This window comes from Petromyzon marinus (assembly GCF_048934315.1).
Source record: "Petromyzon marinus isolate PM22_M1 ecotype Great Lakes invasive population chromosome 70 unlocalized genomic scaffold, UKy_Petmar_22M1.pri1.0 chr70_unloc.1, whole genome shotgun sequence".
Taxonomy (NCBI): Eukaryota; Metazoa; Chordata; class Hyperoartia; order Petromyzontiformes; family Petromyzontidae; genus Petromyzon; species Petromyzon marinus.
In genome coordinates, this window is record NW_027422603.1 from 897,221 (window position 1) to 918,539 (window position 21,319).

The following is a 21,319-nucleotide window of genomic DNA, read 5'->3' on the forward strand; positions in this document are numbered from 1 at the left end:
AAGATGGATTCTGGCTTAGTAACCATTGGAAAGATGTTTTAAACCATTTCCGTTCTTAATTGTATTTTACGATGACCTTCAGACCGCAGCTCTTTCGCCGGCATTGACTCTTAATACCTCTCACACCACGGTTAATGGTATGGTGTACAACATGGAGTATAACAGCGCCTCGCAGCTGTCTCTCTCCCCCTCCTCTGTTCCGACCATGGATGAACTCGTCCGTCTGAACGGGGCTCGTAGCTATCCGTGGTGCTAAAGTTGAGGGTAAGAATCCACCCATATTTTCGCCATATAGCATTGTGATATATAACGACTTATTGTTGGTAGCTTAGCTGATTGGAGAATATATAGAGTTTATTGATAACATTGAGGTAATTTATATTTCAGTTTTTTATTGGTTTACTATATAGTATTCATTATATAGTGTAGTGTATACCCAGTTACTGTTAATAGCTCAGATGTGTAGACTTTGACTTTAACATAGCCATTTCTGTGACCAGTCACAAGCTAATCACTCAGTTATTTCAATGCTAAATTCTCCTGTTTGATTTGCACTAGGTGCCTCTGTAGATGTGTATGCTTTGACTATAACATAGCCATTTCTGTGACCAGTCACAAGCTAATCACTCCAGCTATTTCAATGCTAAATTCTATGCTAATTCCTTTGTGAAGGGGTGCCTCTGTGGATGTGTATGCTTTGACTTTAACATAGCCATTTCTGTGACCAGTCACAAGCTAACCGCTCAGCTATTTCAATGCTAAATTCTATGCTAATTCCTTTGTGAAGGGGTGCCTCTGTGGATGTGTATGCTTTGACTTTAACATAGCTATTTCTGTGACCAGTCACAAGCTAATCACTCAGCTATTTCAATGCTAAATTCTATGCTAATTCCTTTGTCAAGGCGCTTTGTTTCTTCTCACACAGCTTAAAGGTCGTGATCTGAGCGTGGCTTTTTTCACTCCAGCGCTGTCCTCCAGACAGTCTCGTCCCTTCACCTGATGAAGGCCGCTTGTGTTGTGGCCGAAACGTCGTGAGAATATTATTGTGTTATTTTATTTTGTCAATTTATTATTTTATTCTCATTCTACGTGACTTTACCGAAATAACCAAAGAAGATTAATCATTGCAGTCACGAAAGCTTTAAATCGAAAGTTGTTGTTGTTGTTGTTTGACTGGCATCCCACTGGGATTTTTGCACACAGTGTTGGTGGTGTACGGTACGGTGCTATTTCAGGAATATTTTGATGTTTTTTCCTGGATTTTCTGTTTGCACAATCACACAAAGTCACTTTAAGATGAATGGCTCACAGGGCTCTACCAAATACATGTGACTATGAACCCCACGAAGCAATCTCCCCCCACCCCTTCCCCCCCCACCCCTTCCCCCTCACCACCCCACCCCTTCCCTTACCACTCCCCCCACCCCTCCCCCCACCCCTCCCCCCACCCCACCCCTCCCCCCACCCCACCCCTTCCCTTACCACTCCCCCCACCTCTTCCCCCCACCCCTTCCCCCCACCCCTTCCCACCCCTCCCCCCACCCCTTCCCTTACCACTCCCCCCACCCCTCCCCCCACCCCTCCCCCCACCCCACCCCTCCCCCCACCCCACCCCTTCCCTTACCACTCCCCCCACCTCTTCCCCCCACCCCTTCCCCCCACCCCTTCCCACCCCTCCCCCCACCCCTTCCCTTACCACTCCCCCCACCCCTCCCCCCACCCCGCCCCTTCCCCCACCCCTCCCCCCACCCCTTCCCTTACCACTCCCCCCCACCCCTCCCCCCACCCCACCCCTTTCCCCCCCACCCCTCCCCCCACCCCTTTCCTTACCACGCCCCCCACCCCTTCCCCTTACCAAGATGGCGACGCTGGCTCTGCTCGCTCCCTCCCCGCGCGGTTGGTGAGCGGCGCGGAGCGTCGGCGTCGTCCTGGCAACCGGAGCGGAGCGAGCAATGGTGAGGAGGGTGGTGAAGGTGGTGGTGAGGGTGGTGAGGGTGGTGAGGAGGGTGGTGAAGGTGTTGGTGAGGGATGGTGAGGGTGGTGAGGGTGGTGGTGAGGGTGGTGAGGGATGGTGAGGGTGGTGAGGGATGGTGAGGGTGGTGAGGGATGGTGAGGGTGGTGCAGGTGTTGGTGAGGGTGGTGAGGAGGGTGGTGAAGGTGGTGAGGGATGGTGAGGAGGGTGAGGGATGGTGAGGAGGGTGGTGAAGGTGGTGGTGAGGGTGGTGAGGGATGGTGAAGGTGTTGGTGAGGGTGGTGAGGGATGGTGAAGGTGGTGAGGAGGGTGGTGAAGGTGTTGGTGAGGGTGGTGAGGGTGGTGAGGGTGGTGAAGGTGTTGGTGAGGGTGGTGAGGGATGGTGAAGGTGGTGAGGAGGGTGGTGAAGGTGTTGGTGAGGGTGGTGAGGGTGGTGAGGGTGGTGAAGGTGTTGGTGAGGGTGGTGAGGGATGGTGAAGGTGTTGGTGAGGGTGGTGAAGGTGTTGGTGAGGGTGGTGAGGGATGGTGAAGCTGGTGAAGGTGTTGGTGAGGGTGGTGAGGGATGGTGAGGGTGGTGAAGGTGTTGGTGAGGGTGGTGAGGGATGGTGAGGGTGGTGAGGGTGGTGAGGGATGGTGAGGGTGTTGGTGAGGGTGGTGAGGAGGGTGGTGAGGGATGGTGAGGAGGGTGGTGAAGGTGTTGGTGAGGGTGGTGAGGGATGGTGAGGGTGGTGAAGGTGTTGGTGAGGGATGGTGAGGAGGGTGGTGAAGGTGTTGGTGAGGGTGGTGAAGGTGTTGGTGAGGGTGGTGGTGAGGGTGGTGAGGAATGGTGAGGGTGGTGAGGAGGGTGGTGAAGGTGGTGAGGGATGGTGAGGAGGGTGAGGGATGGTGAGGAGGGTGGTGAAGGTGGTGGTGAGGGTGGTGAGGGATGGTGAAGGTGTTGGTGAGGGTGGTGAGGGATGGTGAAGGTGTTGGTGAGGGTGGTGAAGGTGGTGGTGAGGGTGGTGAGGGATGGTGAGGGTGGTGAGGGTGGTGAGGGATGGTGAGGGTGTTGGTGAGGGTGGTGAGGAGGGTGGTGAGGGATGGTGAAGGTGTTGGTGAGGGTGGTGAGGGATGGTGAGGGTGTTGGTGAGGGATGGTGAGGGTGTTGGTGAGGGTGGTGAAGGTGTTGGTGAGGGTGTTGGTGAGGGTGGTGAAGGTGTTGGTGAGGGTGTTGGTGAGGGTGGTGAGGAGGGTGGTGAGGGATGGTGAAGGTGTTGGTGAGGGTGGTGAGGGATGGTGAAGGTGTTGGTGAGGGTGTTGGTGAGGGTGGTGAAGGTGTTGGTGAGGGTGGTGAGGGATGGTGAGGGTGGTGAGGGTGGTGAGGGTGGTGAAGGTGTTGGTGAGGGTGGTGAGGGTGGTGAGGAGGGTGGTGAGGGTGTTGGTGAGGGTGGTGAAGGTGTTGGTGAGGGTGGTGAAGGTGTTGGTGAGGGTGGTGAGGGATGGTGAGGGTGGTGAGGGTGTTGGTGAGGGATGGTGAGGAGGGTGGTGAAGGTGTTGGTGAGGGTGGTGAAGGTGTTGGTGAGGGTGGTGAGGAATGGTGAGGGATGGTGAGGAGGGTGGTGAGGGTGGTGAGGAGGGTGGTGAAGGTGGTGAGGGATGGTGAAGGTGTTGGTGAGGGTGGTGGTGAGGGTGGTGAAGGTGTTGGTGAGGGTGGTGAGGGATGGTGAGGGTGGTGACGGTGTTGGTGAGGGTGGTGAGGAGGGTGGTGAAGGTGTTGGTGAGGGTGGTGAAGGTGTTGGTGAGGGTGGTGAGGAATGGTGAGGCTTTTGAGAGTGGTGAGGAATGGTGAGGGTCCCCCTCCCCCCACGAGCCTCCCTGTCTAGAAAGACAAAGGCGGCCGTGCGCAAGTGGCTTATTCCGTGTGCTGTGTCTGGTGTTGGTGTGTTGTGTGTGTGCTGTCTGTTGTGTGTGTGTGTTGTGTGTGTGTTGTGTGTGTGCTGTGTCTGTTGTGTGTGTGTTGTGTGTGCTGTGTCTGGTGTTTGTGCTGTGTGTGTGCTGTGTCTGTTGTGTGTGTGTTGTGTGTGTGCTGTGTGTGTGTGCTGTGTCTGTTGTGTGTGTTGTGTGTGCTGTGTCTGTTGTGTGTGTTGTGTGTGTGTTGTGTGTGTTGTGTCTGTTGTTTGTGCTGTGTGTGTGCTGTGTGTGCTGTGTCTGGTGTTTGTGCTGTGTGTGTGCTGTGTCTTTTGTGTTTGTTGTGTGTGTGTTGTGTCTGTTGTGTGTGCTGTGTCTGTGCTGTGTCTGTTGTGTGTGCTGTGTGTGTGTTGTGTGTGCTGTGTCTGTTGTTTGTGTTGTGTGTGTGGTATGTGTGTGCTGTGCTGTGTCTGTTGTGTGTGTGTTGTGTGTGTGCTGTCTGTTGTGTGTGTGTTGTGTGTGTGCTGTGTCTGTTGTGTGTGTGCTGTGTCTGTTGTGTGTGTTGTGTGTGCTGTGTCCGGTGTTTGTGTGTTGTGTGTGCTGTGTCTGTTGTGTGTGTGTTGTGTGTGCTGTGTCTGTTGTGTGTGTGTTGTGTGTGTTGTGTCTGTTGTGTGTGCTGTGTATGTGTTGTGTGTGCTGTGTCTGTTGTGTGTGTTGTGTGTGCTGTGTCCGGTGTTTGTGTGTTGTGTGTGCTGTGTGTGCTGTGTCTGTTGTGTGTGTGTTGTGTGTGCTGTGTCTGGTGTTTGTGTTGTGTCTGTTGTGTGTGTGTGTTGTGTGTGTGCTCTGTCTGGTGTTTGTACTGTGTGTGTGCTGTGTCTGTTGTGTGTGTTGTGTGTGCTGTGTGTGTGTTGTTTGTGTTGTGTGTGCTGTGTCTGGTGTTTGTGCTGTGTGTGTGCTGTGTCTGTTGTGTGTGTGTTGTGTGTGTACTGTGTGTGCTGTGTGTGTGCTGTGTCTGTTGTGTGTGTTGTGTGTGCTGTGTCTGTTGTGTGTGTTGTGTGTGTGTTGTGTGTGCTGTGTGTGTGCTGTGTCTGTTGTGTGTGTTGTGTGTGCTGTGTCTGTTGTGTGTGCTGTGTGTGTGTTGTGTGTGCTGTGTCTGGTGTTTGTGCTGTGTGTGTGCTGTGTCTGTTGTGTGTGCTGTGTCTGTTGTGTGTGCTGTGTGTGTGTTGTGTGTGCTGTGTGTGTGTTGTGTGTGCTGTGTCTGTTGTGTGTGCTGTGTGTGTGCTGTGTGTGTTGTGTGTGTGTTGTGTGTGCTGTGTCTGTTGTGTGTTGTGTGTGTGCTGTGTCTGGTGTTTGTGCTGTGTGTGTGCTGTGTCTGTTGTGTGTGTTGTGTGTGTGCTGTCTGTTGTGTGTGTTGTGTGTGCTGTGTGTGTGTTGTTTGTGTTGTGTGTGCTGTCTGGTGTTTGTGCTGTGTGTGTGCTGTGTCTGTTGTGTGTGTGCTGTGTGTGTGTGCTGTGTCTGTTGTGTGTGTTGTGTGTGCTGTGTCTGTTGTGTGTGTTGTGTGTGCTGTGTCTGTTGTGTGTGCTGTGTGTGTGTTGTGTGTGCTGTGTCTGGTGTTTGTGCTGTGTGTGTGCTGTGTCTGTTGTGTGTGCTGTGTATGTGTTGTGTGTGCTGTGTCTTGTGTTTATGCTGTGTGTGTGCTGTGTCTGTTGTGTGTGCTATGTGTGTGTTGTGTGTGCTGTGTGTGTGTTGTGTGTGCTGTGTGTGTGTTGTGTGTGTGTTGTGTGTGCTGTGTGTGTGCTGTGTGTGTTGTGTGTGTTGTGTCTGGTGTTTGTGCTGTGTGTGTGCTGTCTGTTGTGTGTGTTGTGTGTGTGTTATGTGTGCTGTGTATGTTGTGTGTGCTGTGTGTGTGTGGTGTGTGCTGTGTCTGTTGTGTGTGTTGTGTGTGTGCTGTGTCTGTTGTGTGTGTTGTGTCTGTTGTGTGTGTGCTGTGTCTGTTGTGTGTGCTGTGTATGTGTTGTGTGTGCTGTGTGTGTGCTGTGTATGTGTTGTGTGTGCTGTGTGTGTTGTGTGTGCTGTGTGTGTTGTGTCTGTTGTGTGTGCTGTGTGTGCTGTGTGTGTTGTGTGTGCTGTGTATGTGTTGTGTGTGCTGTGTGTGTTGTTTGTGTTGTGTGTGTTGTGTTTGCTGTGTGTGTGCTGTGTACTGTGTTGTGTGTGTGCTGTGTGTGTTGTGTTTGGTGTGTGTGTTGTGTGTGCTGTGTGTAGTGTGTGCTGTGTGTGTGCTGTGTGTGTTGTGTGTGCTGTGTTTTGTTTGGTGTGTGTGCTATGTGTGTAGTGAGTACTGTGTGTGTAGTGTGTGCTGTGTGTGTAGTGTGTACTGTGTGTAGTGTGTGCTGTGTGTGTAGTGTGTGCTGTGTGTAGTGTGTGCTGTGTGTAGTGTGTGTACTGTGTGTGTAGTGTGTAGTGTGTGCTGTGTGTGTAGAGTGTGTAGTGTGTGTGTACTGTGTGTGTAGTGTGTGCTGTGTGTAGTGTGTGCTGTGTGTGTAGTGTGTTTAGTGTGTGTAGTGTGTGTAGTGAGTGTAGTGTGTACTGTGTGTGTAGTGTGTGCTGTGTGTAGTGTGTGCTGTGTGTGTAGTGTGTGCTGTGTGTGTAGTGTGTGTAGTGTGTGTGTAGTGTGTACTGTGTGTAGTGTGTACTGTGTGTGTAGTGTGTGCTGTGTGTAGTGTGTACTGTATGTGTAGTGTGTTTAGTGTGTGTGTAGTGTGTGTAGTGAGTGTAGTGTGTACTGTGTGTGTAGTGTGTGTGTAGTGTACTGTGTGTGTAGTGTGTGTGTAGTGTGTGCTGTGTGCGTAGTGAGTGCTGTGTGTGTAGTGTGTACTGTGTGTGTAGTGTGTACTGTGTGTGTAGTGTGTGTGTACTGTGTGTGTAGTGTGTACTGTGTGTGTAGTGTGTACTGTGTGTAGTGTGTGTAGTGTGTGCTGTGTGTAGTGTGTGCTGTGTGTGTAGTGTGTGTAGTGTGTACTGTGTGTGTAGTGTGTAGTGTGTGTAGTGTGTACTGTATGTGTAGTGTGTACTGTGTGTGTAGTGAGTACTGTGTGTGTAGTGTGTGTAGTGTGTACTGTGTGTGTAGTGTGTGCTGTGTGTACTGTATGTGTAGTGTGTACTGTGTGTGTAGTGAGTACTGTGTGTGTAGTGTGTCTAGTGTGTACTGTGTGTGTAGTGAGTACTGTGTGTGTAGTGTGTGTAGTGTGTGCTGTGTGTGTAGTGTGTGCTGTGTGTGTGTAGTGTGTGCTGTGTGTGTAGTGTGTACTGTGTGTGTAGTGTGTGTGTAGTGTGTAGTGTGTGCTGTGTGTGTAGTGTGTACTGTGTGTGTAGTGTGTACTGTGTGTGTAGTGTGTGCTGTGTGTGTAGTGTGTACTGTGTGTGTAGTGTGTACTGTGTGTGTACTGTGTGTGTAGTGAGTGCTGTGTGTGTAGTGTGTACTGTGTGTAGTGTGTACTGTGTGTGTATTGTGTGTAGTGTGTGTGTAGTGTGTGTGTAGTGTGTGTAGTGTGTGCTGTGTGTGTAGTGTGTGTGTAGTGTGTACTGTGTGTAGTGTGTACTGTGTGTGTAGTGTGTGCTGTGTGTAGTGTGTACTGTATGTGTAGTGTGTGCTGTGTGTGTAGTGTGTACTGTGTGTGTAGTGTGTGTAGTGTGTGCTGTGTGTGTAGTGTGTGCTGTGTGTAGTGTGTGCTGTGTGTGTAGTGAGTGTGTACTGTGTGTGCTGTGTGTGTAGTGTGTGCTGTGTGTAGTGTGTGCTGTGTGTGTACTATGTGTCTGTAGTGAGTGCTGTGTGTGTAGTGTGTGCTGTGTGTGTAGTGTGTACTGTGTGTGTAGTGTGTGCTGTGTTTGTAGTGAGTGCTGTGTGTGTAGTGTGTGTAGTGTGTGTGTAGTGAGTACTGTGTGTGTAGTGAGTGCTGTGTGTAGTGAGTGCTGTGTGTAGTGTGTACTGTGTGTGTAGTGAGTACTGTGTGTGTAGTGTGTGTAGTGAGTGCTGTGTGTGTAGTGTGTACTGTGTGTGTAGTGAGTGCTGTGTGTGTAGTGAGTACTGTGTGTGTAGTGTGTGTAGTGAGTGCTGTGTGTGTAGTGTGTACTGTGTGTGTAGTGTGTGTGTAGTGTGTAGTGTGTGCTGTGTGTGTAGTGTGTACTGTGTGTGTAGTGAGTGCTGTGTGTGTAGTGAGTACTGTGTGTGTAGTGTGTGTAGTGAGTGCTGTGTGTGTAGTGTGTACTGTGTGTGTAGTGTGTGTGTAGTGTGTAGTGTGTGCTGTGTGTGTAGTGTGTACTGTGTGTGTAGTGTGTGCTGTGTGTGTAGTGTGTACTGTGTGTAGTGTGTACTGTGTGTGTAGTGTGTACTGTGTGTGTATTGTGTGTGTAGTGTGTCCTGTGTGTGTATTGTGTGTAGTGTGTGTAGTGTGTACTGTGTGCAGTGTGTACTGTGTGTGTAGTGTGTGCTGTGTGTGTAGTGTGTACTGTGTGTGTAGTGTGTACTGTGTGTGTAGTGTGTGCTGTGTGTGTAGTGTGTACTGTGTGTGTAGTGTGTGTAGTGAGTGTAGTGTGTGCTGTGTGTGTAGTGTGTACTGTGTGTGTAGTGTGTACTGTGTGTGTAGTGTGTACTGTGTGTGTAGTGTGTGTAGTGTGTGCTGTGTGCAGTGTGTACTGTGTGTGTAGTGTGTACTGTGTGTAGTGTGTACTGTCTGTGTAGTGTGTGCTGTGTGTGTAGTGTGTACTGTGTGTGTAGTGTGTGCTGTGTGTGTAGTGTGTACTGTGTGTGTAGTGTGTGTAGTGTGTGCTGTGTGTGTAGTGTGTGCTGTGTGTGTAGTGTGTACTGTGTGTGTAGTGTGTACTGTATGTGTAGTGTGTGCTGTGTGTGTAGTGTGTACTGTGTGTGTAGTGTGTGTAGGGTGTGCTGTGTGTACTGTGTGTGCTGTGTGTGTAGTGTGTACTGTGTGTGTAGTGTGTGCTGTGTGTGTAGTGTGTACTGTGTGTGTAGTGTGTGTAGTGTGTGCTGTGTGTGTAGTGTGTACTGTGTGTGTAGTGTGTGCTGTGTGTGTAGTGTGTACTGTATGTGTAGTGTGTGCTGTGTGTGTAGTGTGTACTGTGTATGTAGTGTGTACTGTGTGTGTAGTGTGTACTGTATGTGTAGTGTGTGCTGTGTGTGTAGTGTGTACTGTGTGTGTAGTGTGTGCTGTGTGTGTAGGGTGTACTGTGTGTGTAGTGTGTGCTGTGTGTGTAGTGTGTACTGTGTGTGTAGTGTGTGTAGTGTGTGCTGTGTGTGCAGTGTGTGTAGTGTGTGTGCTGTGTGTAGTGTGTACTGTGTGTGCTATATGTGTAGTGTGTGTGTAGTGTGTGTGTAGTGTGTCTGTAGTGAGTGCTGTGTGTGTAGTGAGTGTAGTGCTGTGTGTGTAGTCGGCTTTGATAGCGAGGCGGTCGCTGTCTCTGTCTCTACCCCTGTCTCCCCGTGTCCCCGTGTCTCTGACCCCGTGTCTCTGACCCCGTGTCCCCGTGTCTCTGACCCCGTGTCTCTGATCACGTGTCTCTGACCCCATGTCCCCATGTCCCCGTGTCTCTGACCCCGTGTCTCTGACCCCGTGTCCCCGTGTCTCTGACCCCGTGTCCCCGTGTCCCCGTGTCTCTACCCCGTCTCCCCGTGTCTACGTGTCTCTGACCCCGTGTCCCTGTGTCTCTGACCCCATGTCCCCGTGTCTCTGACCCCGTGTCCCCTTGTCTCTGACCCCGTGTCCCCGTGTCTCTGTGTCTCTGACCCCGTGTCTCCGTGTCTCCGTGTCTCTGTCCACCTGTGTCTCCGTGTCTCTGACCCCGTGTCTCTGACGCCGTGTCTCTGACCCCGTGTCCCCGTGTCTCTGTGTCTCTGACCCCGTGTCTCCGTGTCTCTGTCCACCTGTATCTCCGTGTCTCTGACCAGGTGTCTCTGACCCCGTGTCCCCGTGTCTCTAACCCCGTGTCCCCGTGTCCCCGTGTCTCCGTGTCTCTGACCCCGTGTCCCCGTGTCTCTGACCCCGTGTCTCCGTGTCTCCGTGTCTCTGACCCCGTGTCCCCGTGTCTCTGACCCCGTGTCTCTGTGTCTCCGTGTCTCTGACCCCGTGTCCCCGTGTCTCTGACCCCGTGTCCCCGTGTCTCCGTGGCTCTGTCCACCTGTGTCTCTAGGGTACGAGGCAGCAGCAGCAGCAGCTGCCTAGCGATGAGCGGTGGTGTTTCATGGCCGAGTGGCTGGACCCCCTGGCAGGCATCACTCGGAAATTCTCCCTTCGCTACTTCCCCCACGACCGCAGTGTGGAGATGGTGCGGACCCCTCACCCCTCACCCCTAGACCCCTCACCCCTCACCCCTTACCCCTCACCCTAGACCCCTCACCCTAGACCCCTCACCCCTCACCCTAGACCCCTCACCCCTAGACCCCTCACCCCCTAGACCCCTCACCCCTCACCCTAGACCCCTCACCCCTCACCCCTAGACCCCTCACCCCTCACCCCTTACCCCTCACCCTAGACCCCTCACCCTAGACCCCTCACCCCTCACCCTAGACCCCTCACCCCTAGACCCCTCACCCCTAGACCCCTCACCCCTAGACCCCTCACCCCTCACCCTAGACCCCTCACCCCTAGACCCCTCACCCCTCACCCCTCACCCCTAGACCCCTCACCCCTCACCCCTTACCCCTCACCCCTAGACCCCTCACCCCTAGACCCCTCACCCCTAGACCCCTCACCCCTCACCCCTAGACCCCTCACCCCTAGACCCCTCACCCTAGACCCCTCACCCCTCACCCCTCACCCCTCACCCCTAGACCCCTCACCCCTCACCCCTTACCCCTCACCCCTCACCCCTAGACCCCTAGACCCCTCACCCCTAGACCCCTCACCCCTCACCCCTCACCCCTAGACCCCTCACCCCTCACCCCTCACCCCTAGACCCCTAGACCCCTCACCCCTCACCCCTAGACCCCTCACCCCTAGACCCCTCACCCTAGGACCCCTCACCCTAGACCCTCACCCCTCACCCCTAGACCCCTCACCCCTAGACCCTCACCCCCTCACCCCTCACCCCTCACCCCTAGACCCCTCACCCCTAGACCCCTCACCCCTAGATCCCTCACCCCTAGATCCCTCACCCCTAGACCCCTCATCCCTAGACCCCTCACCCCTCACCCCTTACCCCTCACCCCTCACCCCTAGACCCCTAGACCCCTCACCCTAGACCCCTCACCCCTCACCCCTAGACCCCTCACCCCTCACCCCTAGACCCCTAGACCCCTCACCCCTAGCCCCCTCACCCCTCACTCCTAGACCCCTCACCCCTAGACCCCTCACCCCTAGACCCCTCACCCCTCACTCCTAGACCCCTCACCCCTAGACCCCTCACCCCTAGACCCCTCACCCCTCACTCCTAGACCCCTCACCCCTCACCCCTAGACCCCTCACCCTAGACCCCTCACCCCTGTTAGTAGTGGGGGTGTTAGTAGCGGGGGTGTTAGTAGTGGGGGTGTTAGTAGCGGGGGTGTTAGTAGTGGGGGTGTTAGTAGTGGGGGTGTTAGTAGCGGGGGTGTTAGTAGTGGGGGTGTTAGTAGCGGGGGTGTTAGTAGCGGGGGTGTTATTAGTGGGGGTGTTAGTAGCGGGTGTGTTAGTAGCAGTGTTAGTAGCAGTGTCAGTGTTAGTTGTGGGGGTGTTATTATCAGTGTTAGTCACGAGGGTGTTAGTAGCGGGGGTGTTAGTAGCGGGGGTGTTAGTAGCGGGGGTGTTAGTCGCGAGGGTGTTAGTAGCGGGGGTGTTAGTAGCGGGGGTGTTAGTAGTGGTGTTGTTAGTAGTGTTAGTGTTACTAGTGTTAGTGTTAGTAAGTGTTAGTGTTAGTAGTGTTAGTAGTGGTGGTGTTAGTAGTGGTGGTGTTAGTAGTGTTAATAGTGTTAGTAGTGTTAGTGTTAGTAGTGTTAGTGTTAGTAGTGTTAGTGTTAGTAGTGGTGGTGTTAGTAGTGTTAGTAGTGGTGGTGTTAGTAGTGGTGGTGTTAGTAGTGTTAGTAGTGTTAGTGTTAGTAGTGTTAGTGTTAGTAGTGTTAGTGTTAGTAGTGGTGGTGTTAGTAGTGTTAGTAGTGGTGGTGTTAGTAGTGGTGGTGTTAGTAGTGTTAGTAGTGTTAGTGTTAGTAGTGTTAGTGTTAGTAGTGTTAGTGTTAGTAGTGGTGGTGTTAGTAGTGTTAGTGTTAGTAGTGTTAGTGTTAGTAGTGTTAGTGTTAGTAGTGTTAGTGTTAGTAGTGGTGGTGTTAGTAGTGGGGTGTTAGTAGTGTTAGTGTTAGTAGTGGTGGTGTTAGTAGTGTTAGTGTTAGTAGTGGTGGTGTTAGTAGTGGTGGTGTTAGTAGTGTTAGTGTTAGTAGTGTTAGTGTTAGTAGTGTTAGTGTTAGTAGTGTTAGTAGTGGTGGTGTTAGTAGTGTTAGTGTTAGTAGTGGTGGTGTTAGTAGTGTTAGTGTTAGGAGTGTTAGTGTTAGTAGTGTTAGTGTTAGTAGTGTTAGTGTTAGTAGTGTTAGTGTTAGTAGTGTTAGTGTTAGTAGTGGTGGTGTTAGTAGTGTTAGTAGTGTTAGTGTTAGTAGTGTTAGTGTTAGTAGTGTTAGTAGTGGTGGTGTTAGTAGTGGTGGTAGTAGTGTTAGTAGTGTTAGTGTTAGTAGTGGTTAGTGTTAGTAGTGTTAGTGTTAGTAGTGTTAGTGTTAGTAGTGTTAGTGTTAGTAGTGTTAGTGTTAGTAGTGTTGTTAGTGTTAGTAGTGGGGGTGTTAGTAGTGGGGGTGTTAGAAGTGTTAGTGTTAGTAGTGTTAGTAGTGTTGGTGTTAGTAGTGGTTGTGTTAGTAGTGTTAGTGTTAGTAGTGTTAGTGTTAGTAGTGTTAGTGTTAGTAGTGGTGGTGTTAGTAGTGTTAGTGTTAGTAGTGTTAGTGTTAGTAGTGTTAGTAGTGGTGGTGTTAGTAGTGTTAGTGTTAGTAGTGTTGTGTTAGTAGTGGTGGTGTTAGTAGTGGTGGTGTTAGTAGTGTTAGTGTTAGTAGTGGTGGTGTTAGTAGTGTTAGTAGTGGTGGTGTTAGTAGTGGTGGTGTTAGTAGGGTTAGTAGTGTTAGTGTTAGTAGTGTTAGTGGTGTTAGTGTTAGTAGTGTTAGTGTTAGTAGTGTTAGTGTTAGTAGTGGTGGTGTTAGTAGTGGTGGTGTTAGTAGTGTTAGTGTTAGTAGTGTTAGTGTTAGTAGTGTTAGTGTTAGTAGTGTTAGTGTTAGTAGTGGTGGTGTTAGTAGTGGTGGTGTTAGTAGTGTTAGTAGTGTTAGTGTTAGTAGTGTTAGTGTTAGTAGTGTTAGTGTTAGTAATGTTAGTATTAGTAGTGTTAGTGTTAGTAGTGTTAGTGTTAGTAGTGTTAGTGTTAGTAGTGGTGGTGTTAGTAGTGTTAGTGTTAGTAGTGGTGGTGTTAGTAGTGGGGGTGTTAGTAGTGTTAGTGTTAGTAGTGGTGGTGTTAGTAGTATTAGTGTAGTAGTGGTGGTGTTAGTAGTGGTGGTGTTAGTAGTGTTAGTAGTGTTAGTGTTAGTAGTGTTAGTGTTAGTAGTGTTAGTGTTAGTAGTGTTAGTGTTAGTAGTGTTAGTGTTAGTAGTGTTAGTAGTGGTGGTGTTAGTAGTGTTAGTGTTAGTAGTGTTAGTGTTAGTAGTGTTAGTGTTAGTAGTGTTAGTAGTGGTGGTGTTAGTAGTGTTAGTAGTATTAGTGTTAGTAGTGTTAGTGTTAGTAGTGTTAGTGTTAGTAGTGTTAGTGTTAGTAGTGTTAGTGTTAGTAGTGTTAGTGTTAGTAGTGTTAGTGTTAGTAGTGTTAGTGTTAGTAATGTTAGTGTTAGTAGTGTTGTTAGTGTTAGTAGTGGGGGTGTTAGTAGTGGGGGTGTTAGAAGTGTTAGTGTTAGTAGTGTTAGTAGTGTTGGCGTTAGTAGTGGTTGTGTTAGTAGTGTTAGTAGTGTTAGTGTTAGTAGTGTTAGTGTTAGTAGTGGTGGTGTTAGTAGTGTTAGTGTTAGTAGTGTTAGTGTTAGTAGTGTTAGTAGTGGTGGTGTTAGTAGTGTTAGTGTTAGTAGTGTTGGTGTTAGTAGTGGTGGTGTTAGTAGTGGTGGTGTTAGTAGTGTTAGTGTTAGTAGTGTTAGTGTTAGTAGTGTTAGTGTTAGTAGTGTTAGTGTTAGGAGTGTTAGTGTTAGAAGTGTTAGTAGTGTTAGTGTTAGTAGTGTTAGTGTTAGTAGTGTTAGTGTTAGTAGTGTTAGTGTTAGTAGTGTTAGTGTTAGTAGTGTTGTTAGTGTTAGTAGTGGGGGTGTTAGTAGTGGGGGTGTTAGTAGTGTTGTTAGTGTTAGTGTTAGTAGTGGGGGTGTTAGTAGTGGGGGTGTTAGTAGTGTTATTAGTGTTAGCAGTGTTAGTAGTGGTGGTGTTAGTAGTGTTAGTGTTAGTAGTGTTAGTGTTAGTAGTGTTAGTGTTAGTAGTGTTAGTAGTGGTGGTGTTAGTAGTGGTGGTGTTAGTAGTGTTAATAGTGTTAGTAGTGTTAGTGTTAGTAGTGTTAGTGTTAGTAGTGTTAGTGTTAGTAGTGGTGGTGTTAGTAGTGTTAGTAGTGGTGGTGTTAGTAGTGGTGGTGTTAGTAGTGTTAGTAGTGTTAGTGTTTGTAGTGTTAGTGTTAGTAGTGTTGGTGTTAGTAGTGTTAGTAGTGTTAGTGTTAGTAGTGTTAGTAGTGTTAGTGTTAGTAGTGTTAGTGTTAGTAGTGTTAGTGTTAGTAGTGGTGGTGTTAGTAGTGGTGGTGTTAGTAGTGTTAGTGTTAGTAGTGTTAGTGTTAGTAGTGTTAGTGTTAGTAGTGTTAGTGTTAGTAGTGGTGGTGTTAGTAGTGGTGGTGTTAGTAGTGTTAGTAGTGTTAGTGTTAGTAGTGTTAGTTTTAGTAATGTTAGTATTAGTAGTGTTAGTGTTAGTAGTGTTAGTGTTAGTAGTGTTAGTGTTAGTAGTGTTAGTGTTAGTAGTGGTGGTGTTAGTAGTGTTAGTGTTAGTAGTGTTGGTGTTAGTAGTGGTGGTGTGTAGTAGTGGTGGTGTTAGTAGTGTTAGTGTTAGTAGTGTTAGTGTTAGTAGTGTTAGTGTTAGTAGTGTTAGTGTTAGTAGTGTTAGTGTTAGTAGTGTTAGTGTTAGTAGTGTTAGTAGTGGTGGTGTTAGTAGTGTTGGTGTTAGTAGTGGTGGTGTTAGTAGTGGTGGTGTTAGTAGTGTTAGTGTTAGTAGTGTTAGTGTTAGTAGTGTTAGTGTTAGTAGTGTTAGTGTTAGTAGTGTTAGTGTTAGGAGTGTTAGTGTTAGAAGTGTTAGTAGTGTTAGTGTTAGTAGTGTTAGTGTTAGTAGTGTTAGTGTTAGTAGTGTTAGTGTTAGTATTGTTAGTGTAGTAGTGTTGTTAGTGTTAGTAGTGGGGGTGTTAGTAGTGGGGGTGTTAGTAGTGTTGTTAGTGTTAGTGTTAGTAGTGGGGGTGTTAGTAGTGGGGGTGTTAGTAGTGTTATTAGTGTTAGCAGTGTTAGTAGTGGTGGTGTTAGTAGTGCTAGTGTTAGTAGTGTTAGTGTTAGTAGTGTTAGTGTTAGTAGTGTTAGTAGTGGTGGTGTTAGTAGTGGTGGTGTTAGTAGTGTTAATAGTGTTAGTAGTGTTAGTGTTAGTAGTGTTAGTGTTAGTAGTGTTAGTGTTAGTAGTGGTGGTGTTAGTAGTGTTAGTAGTGGTGGTGTTAGTAGTGGTGGTGTTAGTAGTGTTAGTAGTGTTAGTGTTTGTAGTGTTAGTGTTAGTAGTGTTGGTGTTAGTAGTGTTAGTAGTGTTAGTGTTAGTAGTGTTAGTGTTAGTAGTGTTAGTGTTAGTAGTGGTGGTGTTAGTAGTGGTGGTGTTAGTAGTGTTAGTGTTAGTAGTGTTAGTGTTAGTAGTGTTAGTGTTAGTAGTGTTAGTGTTAGTAGTGGTGGTGTTAGTAGTGGTGGTGTTAGTAGTGTTAGTAGTGTTAGTGTTAGTAGTGTTAGTTTTAGTAATGTTAGTATTAGTAGTGTTAGTATTAGTAGTGTTAGTGTTAGTAGTGTTAGTGTTAGTAGTGTTAGTGTTAGTAGTGGTGGTGTTAGTAGTGTTAGTGTTAGTAGTGGTGGTGTTAGTAGTGGGGGTGTTAGTAGTGTTAGTGTTAGTAGTGGTGGTGTTAGTAGTGTTAGTGTTAGTAGTGGTGGTGTTAGTAGTGGTGGTGTTAGTAGTGTTAGTAGTGTTAGTGTTAGTAGTGTTAGTGTTAGTAGTGTTAGTAGTGGTGGTGTTAGTAGTGTTAGTGTTAGTAGTGGTGGTGTTAGTAGTGTTAGTGTTAGGAGTGTTAGTGTTAGTAGTGTTAGTGTTAGTAGTGTTAGTGTTAGTAGTGTTAGTGTTAGTAGTGGTGGTGTTAGTAGTGTTAGTAGTGTTAGTGTTAGTAGTGTTAGTGTTAGTAGTGTTAGTGTTAGTAGTGTTAGTAGTGGTGGTGTTAGTAGTGGTGGTGTTAGTAGTGTTAGTAGTGTTAGTGTTAGTAGTGTTAGTGTTAGTAGTGTTAGTGTTAGTAGTGTTAGTGTTAGTAGTGTTAGTGTTAGTAGTGTTGTTAGTGTTAGTAGTGGGGGTGTTAGTAGTGGGGGTGTTAGAAGTGTTAGTGTTAGTAGTGTTAGTAGTGTTGGTGTTAGTAGTGGTTGTGTTAGTAGTGTTAGTGTTAGTAGTGTTAGTGTTAGTAGTGTTAGTAGTGGGGGTGTTAGTAGTGGGGGTGTTAGTAGTGTTATTAGTGTTAGCAGTGTTAGTAGTGGTGGTGTTAGTAGTGCTAGTGTTAGTAGTGTTAGTGTTAGTAGTGTTAGTGTTAGTAGTGTTAGTAGTGGTGGTGTTAGTAGTGGTGGTGTTAGTAGTGTTAATAGTGTTAGTAGTGTTAGTGTTAGTAGTGTTAGTGTTAGTAGTGTTAGTGTTAGTAGTGGTGGTGTTAGTAGTGTTAGTAGTGGTGGTGTTAGTAGTGGTGGTGTTAGTAGTGTTAGTAGTGTTAGTGTTTGTAGTGTTAGTGTTAGTAGTGTTGGTGTTAGTAGTGTTAGTAGTGTTAGTGTTAGTAGTGTTAGTGTTAGTAGTGTTAGTGTTAGTAGTGGTGGTGTTAGTAGTGGTGGTGTTAGTAGTGTTAGTGTTAGTAGTGTTAGTGTTAGTAGTGTTAGTGTTAGTAGTGTTAGTGTTAGTAGTGGTGGTGTTAGTAGTGGTGGTGTTAGTAGTGTTAGTAGTGTTAGTGTTAGTAGTGTTAGTTTTAGTAATGTTAGTATTAGTAGTGTTAGTATTAGTAGTGTTAGTGTTAGTAGTGTTAGTGTTAGTAGTGTTAGTGTTAGTAGTGGTGGTGTTAGTAGTGTTAGTGTTAGTAGTGGTGGTGTTAGTAGTGGGGGTGTTAGTAGTGTTAGTGTTAGTAGTGGTGGTGTTAGTAGTGTTAGTGTTAGTAGTGGTGGTGTTAGTAGTGGTGGTGTTAGTAGTGTTAGTAGTGTTAGTGTTAGTAGTGTTAGTGTTAGTAGTGTTAGTAGTGGTGGTGTTAGTAGTGTTAGTGTTAGTAGTGGTGGTGTTAGTAGTGTTAGTGTTAGGAGTGTTAGTGTTAGTAGTGTTAGTGTTAGTAGTGTTAGTGTTAGTAGTGTTAGTGTTAGTAGTGGTGGTGTTAGTAGTGTTAGTAGTGTTAGTGTTAGTAGTGTTAGTGTTAGTAGTGTTAGTGTTAGTAGTGTTAGTAGTGGTGTGTTAGTAGTGGTGGTGTTAGTAGTGTTAGTAGTGTTAGTGTTAGTAGTGTTAGTGTTAGTAGTGTTAGTGTTAGTAGTGTTAGTGTTAGTAGTGTTAGTGTTAGTAGTGTTAGTGTTAGTAGTGTTGTTAGTGTTAGTAGTGGGGGTGTTAGTAGTGGGGGTGTTAGAAGTGTTAGTGTTAGTAGTGTTAGTAGTGTTGGTGTTAGTAGTGGTTGTGTTAGTAGTGTTAGTGTTAGTAGTGTTAGTGTTAGTAGTGGTGGTGTTAGTAGTGTTAGTGTTAGTAGTGTTAGTAGTGGTGGTGTTAGTAGTGTTAGTGTTAGTAGTGTTGGTGTTAGTAGTGGTGGTGTTAGTAGTGGTGGTGTTAGTAGTGTTAGTGTTAGTAGTGGTGGTGTTAGTAGTGTTAGTAGTGGTGGTGTTAGTAGTGGTGGTGTTAGTAGTGTTAGTAGTGTTAGTGTTAGTAGTGTTAGTGGTGTTAGTGTTAGTAGTGTTAGTGTTTGTATTGTTAGTGTTAGTAGTGGTGGTGTTAGTAGTGGTGGTGTTAGTAGTGTTAGTGTTAGTAGTGTTAGTGTTAGTAGTGTTAGTGTTAGTAGTGTTAGTGTTAGTAGTGGTGGTGTTAGTAGTGGTGGTGTTAGTAGTGTTAGTAGTGTTAGTGTTAGTAGTGTTAGTGTTAGTAGTGTTAGTGTTAGTAATGTTAGTATTAGTAGTGTTAGTGTTAGTAGTGTTAGTGTTAGTAGTGTTAGTGTTAGTAGTGGTGGTGTTAGTAGTGTTAGTGTTAGTAGTGGTGGTGTTAGTAGTGGGGGTGTTAGTAGTGTTAGTGTTAGTAGTGGTGGTGTTAGTAGTGTTAGTGTTAGTAGTGGTGGTGTTAGTAGTGGTGGTGTTAGTAGTGTTAGTAGTGTTAGTGTTAGTAGTGTTAGTGTTAGTAGTGTTAGTGTTAGTAGTGTTAGTGTTAGTAGTGTTAGTAGTGGTGGTGTTAGTAGTGTTAGTAGTGTTAGTGTTAGTAGTGGTGGTGTTAGTAGTGTTAGTAGTGTTAGTGTTAGTAGTGTTAGTGTTAGTAGTGTTAGTGTTAGTAGTGTTAGTGTTAGTAGTGTTAGTGTTAGTAGTGTTAGTGTTAGTAGTGTTAGTGTTAGTAGTGGTGGTGTTAGTAGTGTTAGTAGTGTTAGTGTTAGTAGTGTTAGTGTTAGTAGTGTTAGTAGTGGTGGTGTTAGTAGTGTTAGTAGTGTTAGTGTTAGTAGTGTTAGTGTTAGTAGTGTTAGTGTTAGTAGTGTTAGTGTTAGTAGTGTTAGTAGTGTTAGTGTTAGTAGTGTTAGTGTTAGTAGTGTTAGTGTTAGTAGTGTTAGTGTTAGTAGTGTTGTTAGTGTTAGTGTTAGTAGTGGGGGTGTTAGTAGTGGGGGTGTTAGAAGTGTTAGTGTTAGTAGTGTTGGTGTTAGTAGTGGTTGTGTTAGTAGTGTTAGTGTTAGTAGTGTTAGTGTTAGTAGTGGTGGTGTTAGTAGTGTTAGTGTTAGTAGTGTTAGTGTTAGTAGTGTTAGTAGTGGTGGTGTTAGTAGTGTTAGTGTTAGTAGTGTTAGTGTTAGTAGTGTTAGTAGTGGTGGTGTTAGTAGTGTTAGTGTTAGTAGTGTTAGTAGTGGTGGTGTTAGTAGTGGTGGTGTTAGTAGTGTTAGTAGTGTTAGTGTTAGTAGTGTTAGTGTTAGTAGTTTAGTAGTGTTAGTGTTAGTAGTGTTAGTGTTAGTAGTTTAGTGTTAGTAGTGTTGTTAGTGTTAGTAGTGGGGGTGTTAGAAGTGTTAGTGTTAGTAGTGTTAGTAGTGTTGGTGTTAGTAGTGGTTGTGTTAGTAGTGTTAGTGTTAGTAGTGTTAGTAGTGGTGGTGTTAGTAGTGTTAGTGTTAGTAGTGTTAGTAGTGGTGGTGTTAGTAGTGTTAGTGTTAGTAGTGTTGGTGTTAGTAGTGGTGGTGTTAGTAGTGGTGGTGTTAGTAGTGTTAGTAGTGGTGGTGTTAGTAGTGTTAGTAGTGGTGGTGTTAGTAGTGGTGGTGTTAGTGGTGTTAGTAGTGTTAGTGTTAGTAGTGTTAGTGGTGTTAGTGTTAGTAGTGTTGTGTTAGTATTGTTAGTGTTAGTAGTGGTGGTGTTAGTAGGGTGGTGTTAGTAGTGTTAGTGTTAGTAGTGTTAGTGTTGTAGTGTTAGTGTTAGTAGTGTTAGTGTTAGTAGTGGTGGTGTTAGTAGTGGTGGTGTTAGTAGTGTTAGTAGTGTTAGTGTTAGTAGTGTTAGTGTTAGTAATGTTAGTGTTAGTAGTGTTAGTGTTAGTAGTGTTAGTGTTAGTAGTGTTAGTGTTAGTAGTGGTGGTGTAGTAGTGTTAGTGTTAGTAGTGGTGGTGTAGTAGTGGGGGTGTTTAGTAGTGTTAGTGTTAGTAGTGGTGGTGTTAGTAGTGTTAGTGTTAGTAGTGGTGGTGTTAGTAGTGGTGGTGTTAGTAGTGTTAGTAGTGTTAGTGTTAGTAGTGTTAGTGTTAGTAGTGTTAGTGTTAGTAGTGTTAGTGTTAGTAGTGTTAGTAGTGGTGGTGTTAGTAGTGTTAGTGTTAGTAGTGGTGGTGTTAGTAGTGTTAGTAGTGTTATGTTAGTAGTGTTAGTGTTAGTAGTGTTAGTGTTAGTAGTGTTAGTGTTAGTAGTGTTAGTGTTAGTAGTGTTAGTGTTAGTAGTGTTAGTGTTAGTAGTGGTGGTGTTAGTAGTGTTAGTGTTAGTAGTGTTAGTGTTAGTAGTGTTAGTAGTGGTGGTGTTAGTAGTGTTAGTAGTGTTAGTGTTAGTAGTGTTAGTGTTAGTAGTGTTAGTGTTAGTAGTGTTAGTGTTAGTAGTGTTATTGTTAGTAGTGTTAGTGTTAGTAGTGTTAGTGTTAGTAGTGTTAGTGTTAGTAGTGTTGTTAGTGTTAGTGTTAGTAGTGGGGGTGTTGGTAGTGGGGGTGTTAGAAGTGTTAGTGTTAGTAGTGTTGGTGTTAGTAGTGGTTGTGTTAGTAGTGTTAGTAGTGTTAGTGTTAGTAGTGTTAGTGTTAGTAGTGGTGGTGTTAGTAGTGTTAGTGTTAGTAATGTTAGTGTTAGTAGTGGTGGTGTTAGTAGTGTTAGTGTTAGTAGTGTTGGTGTTAGTAGTGGTGGTGTTAGTAGTGGTGGTGTTAGTAGTGTTAGTGTAGTAGTGTTAGTGTTAGTAGTGTTAGTGTTAGTAGTGTTAGTGTTAGTAGTGTTAGTGTTAGTAGTGTTAGTGTTAGTAGTGTTAGTAGTGGTGGTGTTAGTAGTGTTGGTGTTAGTAGTGGTGGTGTTAGTAGTGGTGGTGTTAGTAGTGTTAGTGTTAGTAGTGTTAGTGTTAGTAGTGTTAGTGTTAGTAGTGTTAGTGTTAGGAGTGTTAGTGTTAGAAGTGTTAGTGTTAGTAGTGTTAGTGTTAGTAGTGTTAGTGTTAGTAGTGTTAGTGTTAGTAGTGTTAGTGTTAGTAGTGTTAGTGTAAGTAGTGTTGTTAGTGTTAGTAGTGGGGGTGTTAGTAGTGGGGTGTTAGTAGTGGGGGTGTTAGTAGTGTTATTAGTGTTAGCAGTGTTAGTAGTGGTGGTGTTAGTAGTGTTAGTGTTAGTAGTGTTAGTGTTAGTAGTGTTAGTGTTAGTAGTGTTAGTGTTAGTAGTGGTGGTGTTAGTAGTGTTAGTAGTGTTAGTGTTAGTAGTGTTAGTGTTAGTAGTGTT

General features: G+C 46.2%; 1 protein-coding gene across 4 annotated transcripts in view; it reads left to right on the forward strand.

The window, feature by feature from the left end:
• The first annotated feature begins 1,821 nt into the window (after nucleotides 1-1,821).
• NME7 (NME/NM23 family member 7) overlaps nucleotides 1,822-21,319 on the forward strand; it is a 90,757-nt gene continuing 71,259 nt past the window's right edge. For all 4 annotated transcript variants that reach the window (XM_076058284.1, XM_076058282.1, XM_076058281.1 and 1 more), the window contains exons 1-2: nucleotides 1,822-1,955; nucleotides 10,061-10,195. In XM_076058284.1, the coding sequence (XP_075914399.1) occupies nucleotides 1,953-1,955; nucleotides 10,061-10,195 (138 nt within the window). In that variant the 5' untranslated portion in view covers nucleotides 1,822-1,952. The remainder of the gene's footprint in view (nucleotides 1,956-10,060; nucleotides 10,196-21,319) is intronic.